The 19219-nt window shown below is 47.8% G+C and overlaps 1 protein-coding gene across 2 annotated transcripts in view; it reads right to left on the bottom strand.

Moving 5' to 3' along the window:
• PHF2 (PHD finger protein 2) overlaps positions 1-19219 on the bottom strand; it is an 89520-nt gene that overhangs the window by 27999 nt on the left and 42302 nt on the right. For both annotated transcript variants that reach the window (XM_081103528.1, XM_081103529.1), the window contains exons 2-4: positions 17619-17704; positions 12229-12343; positions 2317-2477 (exon numbers count right to left, since the gene is read on the bottom strand). In XM_081103528.1, coding sequence (XP_080959654.1) covers positions 2317-2477; positions 12229-12343; positions 17619-17704 — 362 coding nt within the window. The remainder of the gene's footprint in view (positions 1-2316; positions 2478-12228; positions 12344-17618; positions 17705-19219) is intronic.

The following is a 19219-nucleotide window of genomic DNA, read 5'->3' as shown; positions in this document are numbered from 1 at the left end:
ACCCTCAGCTAAGGTGGGGCCAGATCAGCAATTAAAAATATAGGACTCCAGGTAAATTTGAACTTGAGATAAGTAATAAAGACACTTTTAGTATATATCCCAGATAAAGCATGGCACGCGCTTATATTTTAAACATTAAAAAATATCAAAAAAACTTCTGTGTTTCTAGGGCACCAACTAATTATTCTGAAAATGATAAATAGAAGGAAAACATTTACCCCACGTTTCCTACGGTTGATGAGGAAAAGTGCAGGTAAAAATCATTGATGATGAAAAGAAAGTTCGGCACAACCGAGTCACCATTGAGGGAAATCCTTTGTATGAGACTCACAATGAACAGAGGGAGGAAGGACAGGATTAGCCAATCCCGACTGTCCTCCACAGCTGCTCAGACCTCGAGCTGAGAGGCTGACGGAAGTGTATGTGGACAGATGTGGCTGGACTGCCTGGCTCACTGCCTAGAAGTGGGCGGCTGGGCACCGCAGGCCTCGGCTGAAGGAAGCACCCTGCTGGGAAGGCGCTGCCCACAACCTGAACGCAGACCTGAGCAAGCTTCTCACCACGTGGTGCAGGGACGCCTGGGGACAGAGGAACATGCTGCATGACGCCACAGGGAGGCCAGCGGCCAAACCCCCACGGTAGGGTTTTCCTCAATTCCCACGCGGGACATTTTCCAGGACCAACACCCCCATCCTTCCAACAAGGAGAACGGGAGGGGAGGGGCTGTTCTAAAAGTACATGGACTTGAAGGGACATAAAAACCCAGGGCAGCGTGTGGTCTTGTTTGGATTCTCACTCAAACAGACAAACGTAAAAGGCTGCTCTTGAGGCAACAGGAGAGAACTGCCGTGGGCCGGCAGTGATAAGGAGTTGTCATTTGTGTTCCAGAGTGCCAGAATAGAATGTGATGACTTTTTTAAAAATACAGTCTGTTAGAACGGTGCGCTGGAGCTGTCATGGGTGACATAGCTGATGTACCAGTTTGGCTTCAAAATACTTGGGGGGAAGTAGAAGAGACAGAAAAACAGTTGAAAGTCGGTGGTTTTTGTGGTCAGTACTGGGCACATGGGGACTCACTGTTGACTCCTCTCATTTTTTTGTGGGTAAAAAGTTCCATAATTAAACAAGAAGGGAAAGAAAGACACTTACAGTAAAAGCCTAAGACCATCTCCCCATGCAGCACAGTGGTGGTGCAGGGGGCGGGGCCTAGACAGACACAAACCTGGGGCCTGGAGGACAGAGCGTGTAGCGCATACGTGGGAAGAGGCTAGAAAACAACGTGTGCTTGGGAGGCATCCACCACATGTTGGCTGCTCTTCCAGGTGCTCTTCCAGGCCCAGCGCTGGTCATCGCCAGGCTGGAAGAGTGAGCCCCTCCCTCCCTGCCTCAAGCTGGCCAGCCCTGGGGACCCCAGCTCCAGAGGGCGTGTGGTCTCTGGTTTGAATACAGGCTACCTCATTTAGTCTCCATGCCAACCCCCACTGCAGGCTTTGCAGATGCAGAGGGTCAAGCTCTGGGCAATGGAGCAACCCCTCTGCAGTCCCAGTGCCTACACCCTCACCTGTCCAGCTTGTGGCCAGCACCGGCCTGGGTATTTGCCATTTCAGGGAATCTTTGCTTCCCGCCCCCCGCCCCCCCCCCCTCCCACTGGCCACGCAGGCAGCCCTGTGAACATGCCAAGCCCTGGCAACCACAAGAGCCTCAGAGCCAGGGCTGTGCTGCAGTCAATGCCAGGTGTGTGCTGGCCTCTCCATGCTAGCTGCCTCACGGATGATGCCTCCGCACACACGGGCACTTCCGTGGACCCAGAGGTGTCCTGCCTGAGGGTGTCTATGTGCTGGGAACTGCCGGGGGACATGAAACTGAATTCCAGACGGCATCGGCTGGATCCCAGAGGGACCCAGGAGAGAGGTGGCCCTGGGTCATGGGAAGGTTCGTCCTGGGGCAAATGAGTGAGGCAGCCACCAGGAGAAGGTGAGAACAAAGCACAGCCGCAGGAGAAGGTCCCGTCCCGGCCGAGCCCTCCTGGCATGACTGCCCTTAGGACCCAGCAGCAGCAGAACTGGCCGCTGGTAGAATCAAGGAGTCTCCAGGACAGACCCCACTTTATAGCTGGAGTAACTGAGCAGGGAAGGGGCCAGGGTCACATGCCACTCAGGTGGGACATGTGGTCTAATTCTAAAAGCTCCCAGAACAGAGAACAGAGACCCTGAGTCACACTCACTCAGATGGCACAGGGACACAACCAGGGCTCCAGGCCAGCAGGCCCGGGTGCCCACAGCCACATGAATGGCGGGGGGGGGGGGGGGTACTTACCCACATAGTTCTCGACATCGCTGACATAGAAGGTGGGGGCCGGGACTGCCAGGCCCAGCCCGTCTTTCTTGGGGACGAGAATGGGCTCCGTGAAGCCGTGCTCCTCCATGTAGCCCAGGGTGAGCTGGCTGCCTGGCACGCGGGCCACGACATCTTCCGCACTGTGGGGAAGTGCAGGTCAGAGGTCACATCAGACCAGGTCCCAGCCTCTCTGCACCCTGACAGGCCTGGACAGGGCCTTAGGGCTGGAGACATAGGCCCGCGCTCCTGCCACCCGTCTCCCATAGCCCCAAGTAGAGAACGCCCCACAGCACCATGCCCAGGGTCACAGGGCAGCCACAGAGGGTCCTACATACTCCTCACAGATGGAAACCTCAAGGTCTGGGAGGCCTGGCCAGGGGTGAGATGAGTGGTGAGTGGGGGGTGGGGACACATCGCACCCATCCCTCCTACCAAGGCCGAGATCCTCCCCTACCTCCCTTGTTCTCCTAGCTCCCTGCCCCAAGCCCCTTCATGGGTGAGCAGATGTTGCGCAGGGTGAGTCTGGGACTGAGGATACAGCAGATGGAGACAAAGTCCTCCTCAATGATAAACTGACATACAGGCCCCACATGTTCCCTATCAAAACCCCAGTTGACATCTTTGCAGAAATTGACAAGATAAACTTGGAATGTTGGATGGAAATGCCAGGTACCCAGATGACCAAAATAGTCTTAAAAATTAACAACAAAATTGGAAGACACTTCTCAACTTCAAAATTCACTAAAAAGCTATAGTATTCAAGACTGTGTGGTACAGTCATAGAAAGAATCCAGAAAATAAACCCAAATATCTATGGTCAACTGCTTTTCATTAAGGTGCCAAGACAATTCAATAGAGTAATTTAGAGAAAAATACAGTAATTTCAATAAACTGTGCATGGGAGAACTGGATATCCACATGCAAAAGAATGAAGTTGGACTCCTACCCCATAGCATATACAGAAGTTAACTCAAAATGAGTCAAAGACTCATATATAATAGCTAAAACCATAAAACTTTTAGAAGAAAACATAGGCATAAATCTTCATGACCTTGAATTTAGCACTGATTTCTTAGATGAGACACCAAAAGCACAAACAACAAAAGAAAATATAGATAAGTTAGACTTCATCAAAATTATAAATTTTTGTGCTTTCAAGGAGCACTATCAAGAAAGTGGAAAGACAACTCATAGAATGAGAGAAAGTATTTGGTGAGTGACGAGTATCTAGAATATGTAAAGGACTCTTACAACTCAACAATAAAGACAATACAATGAATGGGAAGGGGTTAAAATAACATGGAACCAGACTTCTGGTTTCAAATCTCACATGTAAAGAGCCTGGAAGTTGTCACTCCTGTTCTCAAAGAAAAAAGTTGAACAAAGTGAAAACCAAAGACTTTTCTTAGATTCATCAGATAATTGAGGTTACAGGGAAAACAGTCACCCCAAAATCTGGAGAGACAGGCAAATACAGAAAATCACAGCCAAGATAACCTTATCTGAAGCAGAAGCTGAGGCAGTAACTGGCAGGGAAAGTACTTAAATGGTAATTTTTGACAGAGTGTGGAACTTGAGGGTGGACTAGCTTAATAGTTAAAAACTCGTGGGGGCCCAGTCTCAGAGAAGACCCACACTTTCATGGATTTTACCTCCAGAAATTCTACCAGGTTCTCACAATAAAGAACTGCCCCTGTTTCAGGCAGAGGGAGGGGAGAAGTGACTATGTTTAAATACATTCTGAGTATTCTCCATAATAAAGTTTACCTCCAGGAGAACTTACTTTACCAGATCCTTACCTGACAGGGAGGGCAAGCGGCCAACTGTCGCCTCACAGCTCCCTGCCTCCAGTAAGTAGAGAAAAAGAAAAGGCCAAGATATACTTCTGAGGGTGACAGCCCAGAGCCTCAGGCCACTAAAACACTGAACTTTATCATTAAATTACAGAACACGTCCCCTCTCCCAATCCTTTCCACCATACAACCGTATAATAACAGTTAAGTATAGTTGAGAGACCTGCAAGATACAGGTTATTTAAGAAGGAGTTCTTAAGGAAACCCAAGGAAAACAAAACAGGAAATAAAGGCACAAGGAAACTAGAAGAAAGTGATGCCTCTGACACCCACAACTACAGCAAACACTAACACTGACCCAGCTCCCAGTCAGGTCTCTATAAAACCTCACACGAAATGCCTAATTACCTCAGTTCTTATCACTCAGCTTTCAACAAAATATTACAGGGCATAATAAAAGGCAAGAAAACCCATAATCTGAAGAGATAAATCAAGAATCAGAACAAGACTCAGATTAAAGCACAGTATTTGGAATTATCAGATAGGAAATTTAAAATAATTATGATTAATGTGTTAGGAGCACCAACAGAAAAAGTGGAGAACATGCAAGAACAGATGGTAATGTAAACAGAGAGATGGAAACTCTAAAAATCAAAAGGAAATGCTAAGAAGTAAAGAAAACAACCAGCAGAAGTGAGGGAAGCATGCATCAGTAGACTGGACACAGCTGCGGAAAGAATCCGTAAGCTTGAAGTACGCCAACAAAAATTGCTCAACCTGAAAGGCAAAGAGATAAAAAATGGGGATACAGAATATCCAAGAAATGTTGAATAATTACAAATAGAGTAATATATGCATGATGGGAATACCTAGAAAGAAAAGAAAGAACTAAAGTAATAATGGCTGAGGATTTTCCAAAATTAATAACAGACACATAACCACAGATCTAGAAAGCTCAGACAGCACCACCAAGCAGCATAAACACTCTCTCTCTCTCTCTCTCTCTCTCTCTCTCTCTCTCTCTCTCTCTCCCCCCCCCCCGAATGAATAAATAAATAAATAAATAAATAAATAAATAAATAAATAATAAAAATGAATAAAACTTCACTTAGGCATGGAATATTCAAACTACAGAAATCAAAGATAAAGAAAATATCTTGAAGAAAGCCAGATGAGAGAGATCAACTCCGGCATGAAAGACTGAAGAGCTCAGCTGACCTGCACCCCAGTGAAATAGTGAAAACTGTTTTAAAAACTATTCAAAGCCTCTGGAATTGGTCGTAAGAGCAAACAGCAAAAGAAGAAACATCTATGTAAGAAAAATCTATGAAAGCTTGGTACAAGAATGGTAAGATTATGTGATATTTGGCCCAAAACATGCCTTCCCTACATTTGCCCAGCTCAGTGAGGAGCAGGCGCCACTCCAGGCTGCAGCCAGGGACCAGGAATGCTGAATGGACACTCTCACGGGCCCAGGCTCTCTCGAGGAGCAGGATGTGCACCTTTCTTATCCCTCCCGCTGTCTGGTGCTGAGGCTAAGTCCTGGGCAAAGGCTGCCAAAAGGTGGGGGCTCCCTTTTCCCACCTGGCCCACACTCGTGGAACTGAGGCTCTGCCCGGAGTGGGGCACCCTGAGAATACTGGGGTCCTGATCACCCTTGCCCGGCCATTTCTACTCGGCATTCTACTGGAGGTCCTGGCCAAAGAAAATAGGCAAGAAAAAAATAAAATAAAATAAAATAAAATAAAATAAAATAAAATAAAATAAATAAAATGCCAAGACCGGTTTGGCTCAGTGGATAGAGCGTCGGCCTGCGGACTGAGGGGTCCCGGGTTCGATTCCGGTCAGGGGCATGTACCTGGGTTGCGGGCATATCCCCAGTGGGGGATGTGCAGGAGGCAGCTGGTCGATGTTTCTCTCTCATCGATGTTTCTAACTCTCTATCTCTCTCCCTTCCTCTCTATAAAAAATCAATAAAATATATTTAAAAAAAAAAGAAAAAAAATAAAAGTAACCCAGATTGAAAAAGGAAGAAGTAAAACTTTCTATTCAAAGATGATATGATCTTGTGTATAAAACAAAAACAACAACAACAAAAAAAAAAAACAAAAAAACCACAACACAAGGATCTACTAAAAAATTAGAATGAATAAACTAGTTCATTAAGGTTTCAGGATATAAGATCAATACATAAAAATCAATTGTATTTCAGTATAGTAACAATGCACAATCTGAAGATAAAATTAAGAAAACACACTTATAAGAGTATTAAAAAGAACAAATTATTTAGGAATAAATTTAACAAAGGAAGTGCAAAATTATACTCTGAAAACTATAAAATATTGTTGAAAGTAATTTAAAAGATCTCAATAGATGGAAACATATCTCATATTCATGGGGTCAGAAGACCTAAAAGTATTAAGATGGCAATACTCTGATTCTACTGGTCTATGGATTCAACCCAATCCACATAAGAGTCTCAGATGACCTCTTTCTAGAAACTGACAAGCTGATCCTAAAATTCATATGGAACTGCAAGAGACTCAAAATGACCACAACAATCTTGAAAAAGAAAAACAAAATTGGAGGACTCACACTTCTCAATTTCAAAACTTACTGCAAAGCTACAGAGCTACAGCAATCAAGACAGTGGAAAACTGGACTAAGGATAAATAGAGATCGGTGGGATAGAATGAAGTCTCCAGGAATAATTGCATACATCCATGGCTGAGAGACTTTCGATAAGTGTGCCAAGACCACTGAATAGTGAAAGAATTGTCTTTTTCCATAAATAGTGCAGGGACAAATAGGCAGCTGCAAGCAAACAAGAAAAATGAAGTTAGATCCTTACCTCACACTATATGCAAAAATTAACTGAAAATCAAAGACCAAACTGTAAGACCTAAAACTATGAAACTCTTAAAAGAAAACATGGGGATAAATCCTCATGACCTTGGATCTGGCAAAGGATTTTTAGACATGACAATAAAAGCACAAACAACAAAGGAAAAGGTAGAAAAATTAGACTTCACCAAAATGACAAAAGTTTGTGCTTCAAAGGACACCATCAAGAAAAATGAAAAGTCAACCCACAAAATAGAATAAAGTATTCGGAAATCACATGTCTGATAAGGAACTTGTATATAAACTATATAAGAACTCTTAGAAACACAACAATCCAAAACCTATGGGACACAGCAAAAGCAGTCTTGAGAGGGAAGTTCATAGCTCTACAAGCCTACTGCAAGAAACAAGAAACAATGAGAATAAATGACCTAACTCTACAACTCGAAGAATTAGAAAGAGAGCAACAAAAAAAGCCCACTGTAAGCAGAAGGAAGGAAATAACAAAGATCAGGGCGGAGATAAACGACATAGAGACCAAAAAAACAATACAAAAGATCAACAAAACCAAGAGCTGGTTCTTTGAAAGGATAAACAAGATTGATACACCTCTAGCCAGGCTCACCAAGAAACAAAGAGAGAGGACCCAAATAAACAAAATCAGAAATGAAAGAGGAGAAATAACAACAGACCCCATAGAAATACAAAGGATTGTTAGAAAATACTATGAACAACTCTACTCCAACACACTAGACAACCTGGAGGAAATGGACATATTCCTAGATAAATACAACCTTCCAAAACTTAACCAGGAAGAATCTAAAAATCTCAATAGGCCAATAACTATGGAGGAAATCAAAGCAGTAATCAAAAAGCTCCCAGCAAACAAAAGCCCGGGGCCAGATGGCTTCACAGGGGAGTTTTACCAAACATTCAAGGAAGACCTAAAACTTATCCTCCTCAGACTATGTCAAAAGATCCAAGAGGAAGGAGCACTTCCCAGCTCATTCTATGAAGCCAACATCACCCTAATCCCAAAACCAGATAAAGACAATACAATGAAAGAGAATTATAGGCCAATATCCCTCATGAACATAGATGCCAAAATCCTCAACAAAATCCTAGCAAATCGGATCCAGCAGTACATCAAAAAGATCATACACCATGACCAAGTAGGATTTATCCCAGGGATGCAAGGATGGTACAATATCCGCAAATCAATAAACGTGATACATCACATAAACAAACTGAGAGAAAAAAAACCACATAGTCATATCAATTGATGCGGAAAAAGCATTTGACAAAATCCAACACCCTTTCTTGATAAAAACTCTCAGCAAGATAGGAATTGAGGGATCATACCTCACCATAATAAAAGCCATATATGACAAACCCACAGCCAACATCATAATCAATGGGCAAAAACTAAAACCATTCCCCCTAAAAACAGGAACAAGACAGGGATGCCCCCTCTCACCACTCCTGTTCAACATAGTACTGGAAGTACTAGCCATTGCGATCAGACACGAAGAAGAAATAAAAGGCATCCAGATTGGAAAAGAAGAAGTAAAACTGTCCTTATTTGCAGATGACATGATACTGTACATACAGAACCCTAAAGACTCCATCAAAAAATTATTAGACTTAATAAATGAATTCGGCAATGTAGCAGGATACAAAATTAATGCTAAGAAATCCACGGCATTTCTTTACACCAATAGTGAACTTACAGAAAGTGAAACTACAGAAGCAATCCCATTTACCATTGCACCAAAAAAATTAAAATACCTAGGAATAAACTTAACTAAGGAGGTAAAAGACTTATATGCTGAAAACTACAGGACACTGAAAAAAGAGATAGAGGAAGACATAAACAGATGGAAGATATACCGTGTTCATGGATTGGTAGAATCAACATCATCAAAATGTCCATACTACCCAAAGCAATTCCCATTAAATTACCAATGGCATATTTCACAAATCTAGAACAAACGTTCCAAAAATTCATCTGGAATAAAAAAAGACCCCGAATAGCTGCAGCAATCCTGAAAAAGAACAAAGTAGGTGGGATCTCAATACCAGATATCAAACTGTATTACAAAGCCACTGTTCTTAAAACAGCTTGGTACTGGCACAAGAACAGACATATAGATCAATGGAATAGAATAGAGACCCCAGAAATCGACCCAAAGCACTATGCCCAATTAATATTCGACAAAGGAGGCAAGAGCATACAATGGAGTCAAGACAGTCTTTTCAATAAATGGTGTTGGGAAAATTGGACAGATACATGCAAAAGGATGAAACTAGATCACCAACTCACACCATACACAAAAATAAACTCAAAATGGATAAAAGACTTAAACGTAAGACGAGAAACCATAAAAATACTAGAGGAATCCACAGGCAGCGAAATCGCAAACATATGCCGAAGAAATTTCTTTTCTGATAATGCTCCTAGGGCAATGGAAACTAAAGAGAAAATAAACAAAATGGGACTACATCAAAATAAAAAGCTTTTGCACAGCAAAGGAAACCATCAACAAAACAACAAGAAGACCCACTACATGGGAGAACATATTTGCCAATGATACCACCGGTAAGGGTTTAATTTCCAACATTTACAGGGATCTCATGAAACTTAACAAAAGGAAGATAAACAATCCAATTAAAAAATGGGCAACGGACCTAGATAGACACTTTTCGAAAGAGGACATACAGAAGGCCGAAAGACATATGAAAACCTGCTCAAAGTCACTAAATATACGAGAGATGCAAATCAAAACGACAATGCGTTATCATCTCACACCTGTCAGAATGGCTATCATCAACAAATCAACAAACAACAAGTGTTGGAGAGGATGTGGAGAAAAAGGAACCCTTCTGCACTGCTGGTGGGAATGCAGACTGGTGCAGCCACTGTGGAGAACAGTATGGAGCTACCTCAGAAGACTAAAAATGGAACTCCCATTTGACCCAGTGATCCCACTACTAGGAATATGTCCCAAGAAACCAGAAACGCCAATCAGAAAGGATATATGCACCCCTATGTTCATAGCAGCACAATTCACCATAGCTAAGATTTGGAAACAGCCTAAGTGCCCATCAGCAGATGAGTGGATTAGAAAACTGTGGTACATATACACAATGGAATACTATGCTGTGGTAAAAAAAAAAAAAAAGGAACTCTTGCCTTTTGCAACAGCATGGATGGAACTGGAGAGCATTATGCTAAGTGAAATAAGCCAGTCAGAGAAAGATAAATACCACATGATCTCACTCATTTGTGGATTATAGAGAACAACATAGACTGATGAAAATGGACAGACCCAAAGACTGAGAAACAGCGATCAGGCTATCAATCCCCAGAAGGAAAGTAGGGGAGGGCGGGGGTAAGGGGAAGAGATCAACCGAAGGACTTGTATACATGCATATAAGCCAAACCAATGGACATGGACAATGGGGGGATGGGAGCATGAGTTTGTGTGTGTGTGTGGGGGGGAGGTTGGGGGTTAATGGGGGGATGAGGACACATTTGTAATACCTTAACTAATAAAAAAAAAATTAAAAAAAAAGAACTCTTAGAGCTCAATGATAAAGACAAAAATAGTTTAAATGGGCAAAGGATCTGAACTAACATTTCTCCAAGGAAGATATACAAATGACCAAAACGCACATGAAAAGATGCTCAACATCAGTAGTGATTAGGGAAATGAAAATTAAAACCACAGCAAGAGAAAATCTTACCTACAAGTATGATTAGAATCAAAAGTCAGATAATAAAAAGTGCATCGTCCTGTATACCAGAAGGTGGGGAGTTTGATTCCCAGTCAGGGCACATGCCCAGATTGCAGGTTCGGTCCCCAGTGGTTGGGGTGCATATGGGAGGCAACTGATGAAAGTTTCTCTCTCACATCAATGTTGCTCTCTCTTTCCTTTCCTTTGCTTCTCTTCTCTCTCCCTGAAATCAATAAAGAACATGTTCTCGGGTGAAAATTGAAAAACATTTCATGAAAAGTGCTGGTGAGGACATGGAGAAACTGGAGCCCTCATACGCTGCTGATAGGAATGGAAAGTGGTGCAAACATTATGGAAAACAGACTGGAAGTTCCTCAAATAATTAAATATAGACTTACTCCTAAAATATGAAAACATATGTCCACACAAAAACTTGTACAAGAATGATTATAACAAAAAAAAGGATTGTTATAACAGAATTATTCACAGTACCCCCAAATCAGAACTAACCCAGATGTCTGTCAACTGCTGAGTGAATAAACAAAATGTGGCCTGTCCATACATGGGAATATTGTTCTGCCATGAAAAAGGAATGAAGTGCTGGTACACGCTATGACGTGGGTGAACCGTGAGGCTATTACGCTGAGTCAAAGAAGCCAGACACGGACGGCCACATACTGTATGATTCCACTCAGATGAAATGTCACAACAGGCAAACCCACAGCGGCAGAAGGCAGACTCGTGGTTGCTTAGGGCGGGGGGGGGGGGGGGGGCGGGGATGGGAGTGATCAATTTACAGGTTTCTTCTGGGTGATGAAATGTTCTAAAATTGATTGGTGCACATGTCTGTGAATGTACCCAAGACAACTGAATTGTACCCTTTAAATGGGTGATCTGTATGGTATATGAATTATATCTCAATAAATGGGCAAACAACCAGAAAAGAAAGAAAGAAGCCAGAGGAAGAAAACTGCCTTGTCCATAGAGAACCAAGGATAAGAACTGCACTGGATTCTCATTAGAAACCACACATGAAAAGAGAATGGGGTGACAGAGAAGCGGAATTGTCTAACAACACTGTCGCCCAGGGTGGAGGCTGAGAAATGGCTCCGGGCAGGTCCTACGTCACCAAGCCCCTTTCCCACAGAAGGCGTTCCCACAGCCCTGCCCCTGCCCGCTGCCCTCACACAGGACGGGGGTGGAGGACAGGGAGGCTAGAAGAGCACCTACTGACCGGGACCAGGACCTGCCACATCTGAGAATGAATGATCTTAGCTGGACACTGGCCCACCCCTCTCCCCTCAGAATGCCCCCTGGGAGGACACGCCTCATGGGGACATGGGTCTCTTCCCTCCCACACTGCCCGGAGGTTCTGAGAGAGAGGTCAGCCTCTGCCGGGGGCCTGGAGTTTCAGGGACTATCCTCTGCCCAAGGGGTAGGCCCTCTGCTCCTGGGCCCCTGTAGGGGTGCGCGCTGGGCCTGGAAGTGGCAGGGGCAGGGCGATCTGACGGCCCACCTGGGAAAGGTCCGACTCCGTAACTCCTTGATGAAGAGCTGGCTGCCGTTCTGCACGGGTTTCACGTCAGGCGTCTGGCCCAGGCTGTGTTTGTGCCAGGTCCGCTTCTTCTTCACTGCAGGGGACACGGCGGGTCAGCACCCCCACAGGCCCCTGCCTGCATCCCCCTCGCCACGCCTCCAGAGACCAGCCACGAGGGCAGCCAGGGAATCTCGAATGCAGCCAGGCTCAACCCTCCTCAGGCCAAGTCCTCAGGGTCCCTGGGCCCGGCCCACCAGCCTCCCACACCCTCATCACCCTGTGTCATCACATGGTCAGGAGCCCTCACCATCCCCAGCCTCTGGTTCTACACCCACCTCCACTCCATTTCATACCTCCCAACCCTGTAGCTCAGTTGATGGCACCCAGAAGCTGGGGTCTCCCAGGACCCCTCCCTACTCAGCACCCAGTCGTGAGAGGCATCTCCTGAGAAGGTCCCACCAAGGTCAGCCTTCAGGACAGCCCCCCTCCCCGAACTTGTCTTCAAATAGCACAGACCCTGTCACCACCCTGCTGGGACCTTCCTGTCTCTGCAGCCCACAGCTCACACACAAGAGAAGGCTGGCCACCACCTGCTGTGCTGTCCGCCCTCTCTAGCCCCGGGCTGTGCCCACCTCACACACTTCTGCACAGCCACCCCTGCCCACGTCACCCTACCCACTCCCTCAGGCAGCTCTGTCCTCATGCATGCTCCCAGGGCACTGATGCACACACCTTGGACTTTTTACACATGAGCGTGTGCACACACCCTTGCTGGACTGTGATACACTTGCACCATACATGTGCACTCACACATGCATACATGCACATGCATGCACACACACCGTACTGGACTGTGAGCGCCTAGGGAGGGAAGTGACTTCCTTGTGGCCCCCGCCCCTGGTTCAGGGCAGTCACAGGTAACTCAGTGAGTGAGGAGGACCTGCTCCTTAGAACTGCTGGGGGGTCTGAGAGAGGTTGACCCTCAGGAGAAATGAGACTGGGTATGAGGAACTGATGGGAGTGTCCTCAGGGTGCCTGTCCTTCCCAGATGAGGATGGAAGGGAGCTGCAGGGATGAGCCCTGGGACTCCTGTGTCCCAGAGTTTGTGGGCATAAAGGCAGCTGAGGACAGCCCAGTGACAATGACTGCCCCTGAGAAGGACTTACCTGAAGCAGAAAGGGGAAGGTGCTGGGAGGCTGAGCTGGCCTCCGTTCCAAATCACCAACCCTTCCCCATCTACATCAAGTCAAGTTGGAGACTATCTCCAACATCGGGTGATATTATGGCATGCCTGCCCCACGGCCAAAATGTGAGTGGATGTTATGGAAACCTGGCAGAATCTAAGCTGTGACTTCCAGAGGCAGCACCAGGCATAGACAGGAGGTCCAAAGGGCTCAGAGTCACCCGCCCAAATCTTTCTTGCCCCGCCATCTTATTGCTGTGTGACCTTGGGCAAGTTACTGGGCATCTCTGTGTCTTATCTTTAATAGAGAGATACTAGTCCCGGCCTCCTGGGATCCTTGTGACATGTAATAAGGGAGTGATACTCGGCACCATGCGTACTCTGGGGAGCTCTGCAGGGCACACCCTTAGGCCCCTCTCAGCTGCTTGGTCCACAGGCAAACTCAGCACCTGTTCCAGACCCACAAGCTCTTCCTCATGCACCCCAGTGTGCCCCTCTGTCCAGAGCCTCTGGGACGGGGGATGAACTTCAGACAGGAAGGGCTCAGCACACTCCTGCCCCTCGATGCCCACCAGAGCTGGGCAATGCCTGGGCCATGGAAAACTCCCCACTGCCCTCTGGCTACCCCATCTCAGATCTGTTCTCCCCAGAAGTTTGCAAGCACACGCCGAGCAGCTCGGCTCTGCACAGGGGTCACCAACGTGACAGATGGCCTGGGGTCATACCAGCTTCCTAAAGAGCCCAGGGGCCTGGGACAGGGCACCATGGCAAAAGAAGGCCCTGGGACACCGCCCCAGTCACAGTCCAGGTAACTCTGACTCTGAAAACAGACTGAGCATTATTGTCCTTTCTGCTGAGCCTGTAGCTGCACCAGGAAGTGACCTGGGACATCCAGTGTGCGCAGGCGTTAGAGTTTACAAGGCGCTCCCCCTCAAACGGCCCGAGGAAAGGAAGGAGCCGCGTGGAACTCAGTGTGCCCAGCCTCCTGGACCTGGGCTGTCCCCACCAACCGGAGGGGGTGGGGGATGCCTGCAGTGGGAGGTGAGCCTAGATCTAAGGGGTCCCCACCCATGAGGCGTCCAGTACATTCAGGGATCTGAGGTGGGATGAGAAGGGAAGTCCAGGGCATATACTGGCAGCCATGACAGTGCAGAGAGCAGAGGCAGGCTGACGAGACAGTGATGCTAGTGCTGTGTGGGGCCAGTGGGAGGGGGCAGGAGGGGAAGGAAGGTACTGAGGAGGGGACCCCATATGAGCCCCTCCAGGAGTGTTCCCCATGTTCCCAGCCACTGTCTTTCCAGCAGGGCCTGAGGATGCTGAGTTAGCACCTGCACCGGCCCCTCCCTCTGTGAGGCAGTGTGGCCCCAGGGCAGCCCCACCTCAGAGAAGAGCTCGAGGCTGGAGCCATGCCAAGATCTCCCCTAGGAGGGTATGCAGAGCACAGGGATGCACACTGCCTGGCATCGAGTGCCTCACCCCGGGAGGCCACGTGGGAAACCTGAGTCTTGGGGGTGGGAGGGGCTTGGGGCAAAGTGACAGAGGTGCAGTGGACAGAAGGAGGAAGCAGCAGCATCTCCATGTGTCCCCAGAAGCTGGGTCTGAAAAGCAGGTGCCGACCGGCCAGTCCCTCACTCAGGACCAGCAGCTCACCACCTCACGGAGAGACTGCCCGCCGAGGCTGTGGCTGGACCAGGTGGGCAGGGACAAAGCCAGGGACAGAGCTGGGAGACACGACCGAGTTCTGCCAGGCTCCCCGAGACTGAGCGTCCTCCGACCTGCGGCACCCCAGCACCCCTCTCTGGCAATGCACAGCCTGGAGACAGCTGCTGAGTGGGGCACCTGGAGTGTGGGGGCCGCACCCCACCTCGTTGGGCATGACAGGATCCTCAGAGAGGATCAAAGTGAGAAGACAGTGAGTGAAGTAACCTCTTAAGCATCACAGAGCTAAAGAGAGACAAAACGGGGTCAGAGCCACTTTGAGGATATGCCACCTGCTTTGCATGAGCCTTCGTGTCAACTGTCAGTGGGGACTCCTTGCTGGGTTCCCATGGGGACCACTGGGCCCTGCACCACATCTATCTGTGGGCTCTCCCTCCTCACCGTGTCACGCCTGCTGCAAAGCCCACTCAGGGAAGGGAAGGAGGCAGGCCTGGGCCTAAGAGGGCCTGAAGCGTAGCCCACAGGTTTGGGGGCTCCCCTGGAAACACAGTGACATGAAGGAGCACCTTGTCCCCAAGGGGCCTCGCTGTGGAGGGGTGTGACTGAGTTGATGTGGCAAACACCAACCTGTGCGTCACTGACAGGCTCCAGAGAGAGCACGGACTCAGTTCAAATGAAGAGTGATCACCAATCTGGAGTGCATGCTAGTGGAGGGTGCTAGAACAGGGGTGGGCAAACTTTTTGACTGGAGGGCCACAATGGGTTCTTAAACTCCACCGGAAGGCTGGAACAAAAGCATGGATGGAGTGTTTGTGTGAACTAATATAAATTCAAAGTAAACATCATTACATAAAAGGGTGCGGTCTTTTTTTTCAATAGTTTTATTCATTTCAAACGGGCCGGATCCGGCCCGTGGGCCGTAGTTTGCCCACGGCTGTGCTAGAACCTTTGTCCCTGATAGCATATGGCCACCAATAACAGCAGACAGGGACAGCATATATGCATATTTGCATAAACATGCAAATACTCATGCACACACATTTACTCATACGCATGCACACACATACATATACCCTCCAGACACATATGCACATATGCACAAGCAGGGAGGGGCTGCTGGGTCCCACCAGGCTGCTGTCCCAGCATGCCCTGGGGGTGCCTGGCTGTAAGTGCCAGGAAAGGGTGCCTGCCCTTGACTTCCAGCGGCAATAAGAGGCAGCTGGGGACCACCCGGCCTCTGCCCAGACCCAGGAGCACAGGAACAGGGGCTGGTGAGGCAGGCACATAGAGCTCCGGCAGCAGGCAAGCTGACCCTCAGGGAAGGGTGCTTCTGGGACACGCAGGGGCGTTGGAGAAATTGCACTGCTGTGCACACCAACACCCACCTCCAACCCTGCAATAGCCCAATCCCAGCGCCCCCAATTCATGCAACAGCTCACGAACCACACAGATGTGGCCTCACCTTCCCTGAGCCCCCTAACACTGGGCCTCCCCAGGACACGGCTCTGCCAGGGGGTGAGCAGGGGTTTCTGATCCAGCCCTTCTTTGTCCCTGGCTCCATTCCCATGATCACATGGTACACCCCCTCCTGCCCCGTGTCCCCACCCTATTCATCTTTCCTAGGCCCTGAGCCTGCCCAATGGCTCAAGAGGTGCCAGAAATACCACCAGCTGGCCCATGGAATGGTAGTCACCTCCTGTATCTGCTGAAAAGGATGAGGTAATGAGAGCAGACACCAGTGCTGCCAAGTCCTCAGGGTGCGAGGGGAGGTTAGAAACTGCAAACTTTCCTGCTTTGGGACAGCAGGGCTGTGATCTGCCACCAGCCAAGGCCAGTGTCCAGCCTGTACCTTCTGTGAGTAGCCCGGCCCAGGATGGAAACCAGAGGCCACGTTCACACCCCGTGCCATCTGCCTCATTTCCAGGCCGGCACTCCAGTGGTCCCTGTAGACCATAGCATCTCATTCCCCAGAGAGGTTAGCCTCGGAAGTTGCCTTTCAGCCAGGGCACCCTGGAGTCACTCGGACGAGCCTGCACCCTGGGGAGCTCCCAAAAGAACTGCCACACCCCGAAGGGACCAGAGGAAGGCAGGGATCAAACAGCTGGGATAGGCAAACAGCAGGCAGTCTGGGAAAGGAAATCACCTAAGATTCCCTGCAGGGGTGGAGAAGGGAAGTAGAGCAGATTCCCATGATGCAACTTTCAAGACCCCATCAAGGTGGAGGTCAGCTGGGCAGGGCTGGGCTGCACAACCCCTTGGACAGACCTGCAACATGTCCCTGTCTCAGACGAACTTGGCCCCTGCAGGTGCTGGAGTCTGTACCCCCTCCTGAGGCCTTTGAGAGCAGATGGAGTCTCTGCACAGCGGCTGTGAGTGGAGGAGCCGATCAGGAGGGGCTGTACGGGTTGGAAAAGGAGGCCAGAGGTGTCCCCAAGCACCAGGGTGTGGCCACCCAGAGAGTGTTACCCCAGCAAGCCAGGTCAGGAGTCCATCAGATCCAAGGTGAGGCGCATGGCGCTGTACTTACAAGTAGACTTCCCATGGGTTTTCTCGCAGTTTGGGCAGTGGTATATGTCGATGTCTGGGGCCTCCTCCTCTTCTACGCCAACACAGCTGAAATGCAGGAAACAGATGTCACTGGCGGTCAACAATTCCATGAGCGCTTCCCTGCAAAGCATCCAGGCAACTCTTGCTCACCTCTTGGGAGGGTCCAGGGCAGTGTGTGCACAGACGGGGCAGAGTGTTGTGAGGACAAGTCAGGGGTCAAGGAGGAAGGAAGGGGGTGCAAGGAAGGCCTCACCAACGCATGACCAGGATAGGGGAGGGCCCAGGTGGGCCAGCAGGCCTCCCTCCATGAAAGCTGCCACTGCCCTGTCACCACAGAGCTCAGGGAGGCTAAGGGAGGCACTTCACTGGGGCAGCTCAGAGCCATCAGCAAGGTCCCTCTGGACACCATGGGGGACCGCCATCCATCTCCCAGGGGCAGCACTGGGACAGCAGGCTAGCAAAAGAATGAAGATGAACTCCTATCTTACTCCATATAAAGACGTTAACTGAAAATGGATTAATCACCTAAATATAAAAGCTAAAACTGTAATACTCTCAGAAGAAAACATGGAGGTAAATCTCCATAGCCTTGGATTCCTAGATATGATGCCAAAAGCACAAGCAACAACAACAAAAATAAACTGGATGCCATCAAAACTAAAAACGTGTGTGCATTAAAGGACACTATCAAGAAAGTGAAAAGACAACATACAGAATGGGAGAGAATCTTTTCAAATCATACATTTGATAAGGGTCTACCTTCAGAATATATAAAGAATTTATAACTCAACCACAAAACAACTAAAAAGAAGCAAAGGACTTGAACAGACATTTCCCCCAAAATGAAATACAAATGGCCAACAAGGTCACGAATAATGCTCAACATCCTTAGTCATCTGCATGCCTCTGACATGCACATCAAAACCATGACAGACCACCTCATGCCCACTAGGACAGTTACAATTTTAAAAAGAAAGAGAAAAAATGGGAAACTAACAAGTGTGGCAAGGATATGGAGAAGTTATAACCCTCCTACAAATGTAAAATGGTGTGGTTTCTATGGAAACAGTATGGTGGTTCCTCAAAAAGTTAAAGATAGGATTACCATATGACCCAGCAATTCCACTTCTAGGTATATACCCAAAAGAACTGAGACTGGTATCAAATCCTTTTACACAAGTATTCACAGTAGCATTAGTCACAATAACCGAAAGATGGGAGCAACCCAAGTCCACTGACTGGTAAATGGATAAACAAATTGTGGTGTGTCTATACCATGGAGTATTATTCAACCTTAAAAAGGAGCAGAGGGCTGACACGTGCGACAACATGAAGAACCTCAAAAAAATTATGTTGACTGAAAAAAGCCAGACATAAAAGGCCACATATTATAGGATCCCAATTATATTAGACTGAAGACTGGCTGGTGGCACTGTGGGCAGGGGGTACAGGGGAAAAGGAAGTGACTGTTTAGTGGGATGAAATGTTTTGGAACCAGCTAGAGAAGATGGTTGCACAACCCTCTGAAATGTGCTGAAACGTTCACTTTAAATGGCTGATTGTATGCTGTGTGAATTTTAT

This window comes from Myotis nattereri (genome assembly GCF_964212035.1).
Source record: "Myotis nattereri genome assembly, chromosome: 12".
Lineage (NCBI taxonomy): Eukaryota > Metazoa > Chordata > Mammalia > Chiroptera > Vespertilionidae > Myotis > Myotis nattereri.
This window is presented reverse-complemented; position numbering and strand designations above follow the sequence as displayed.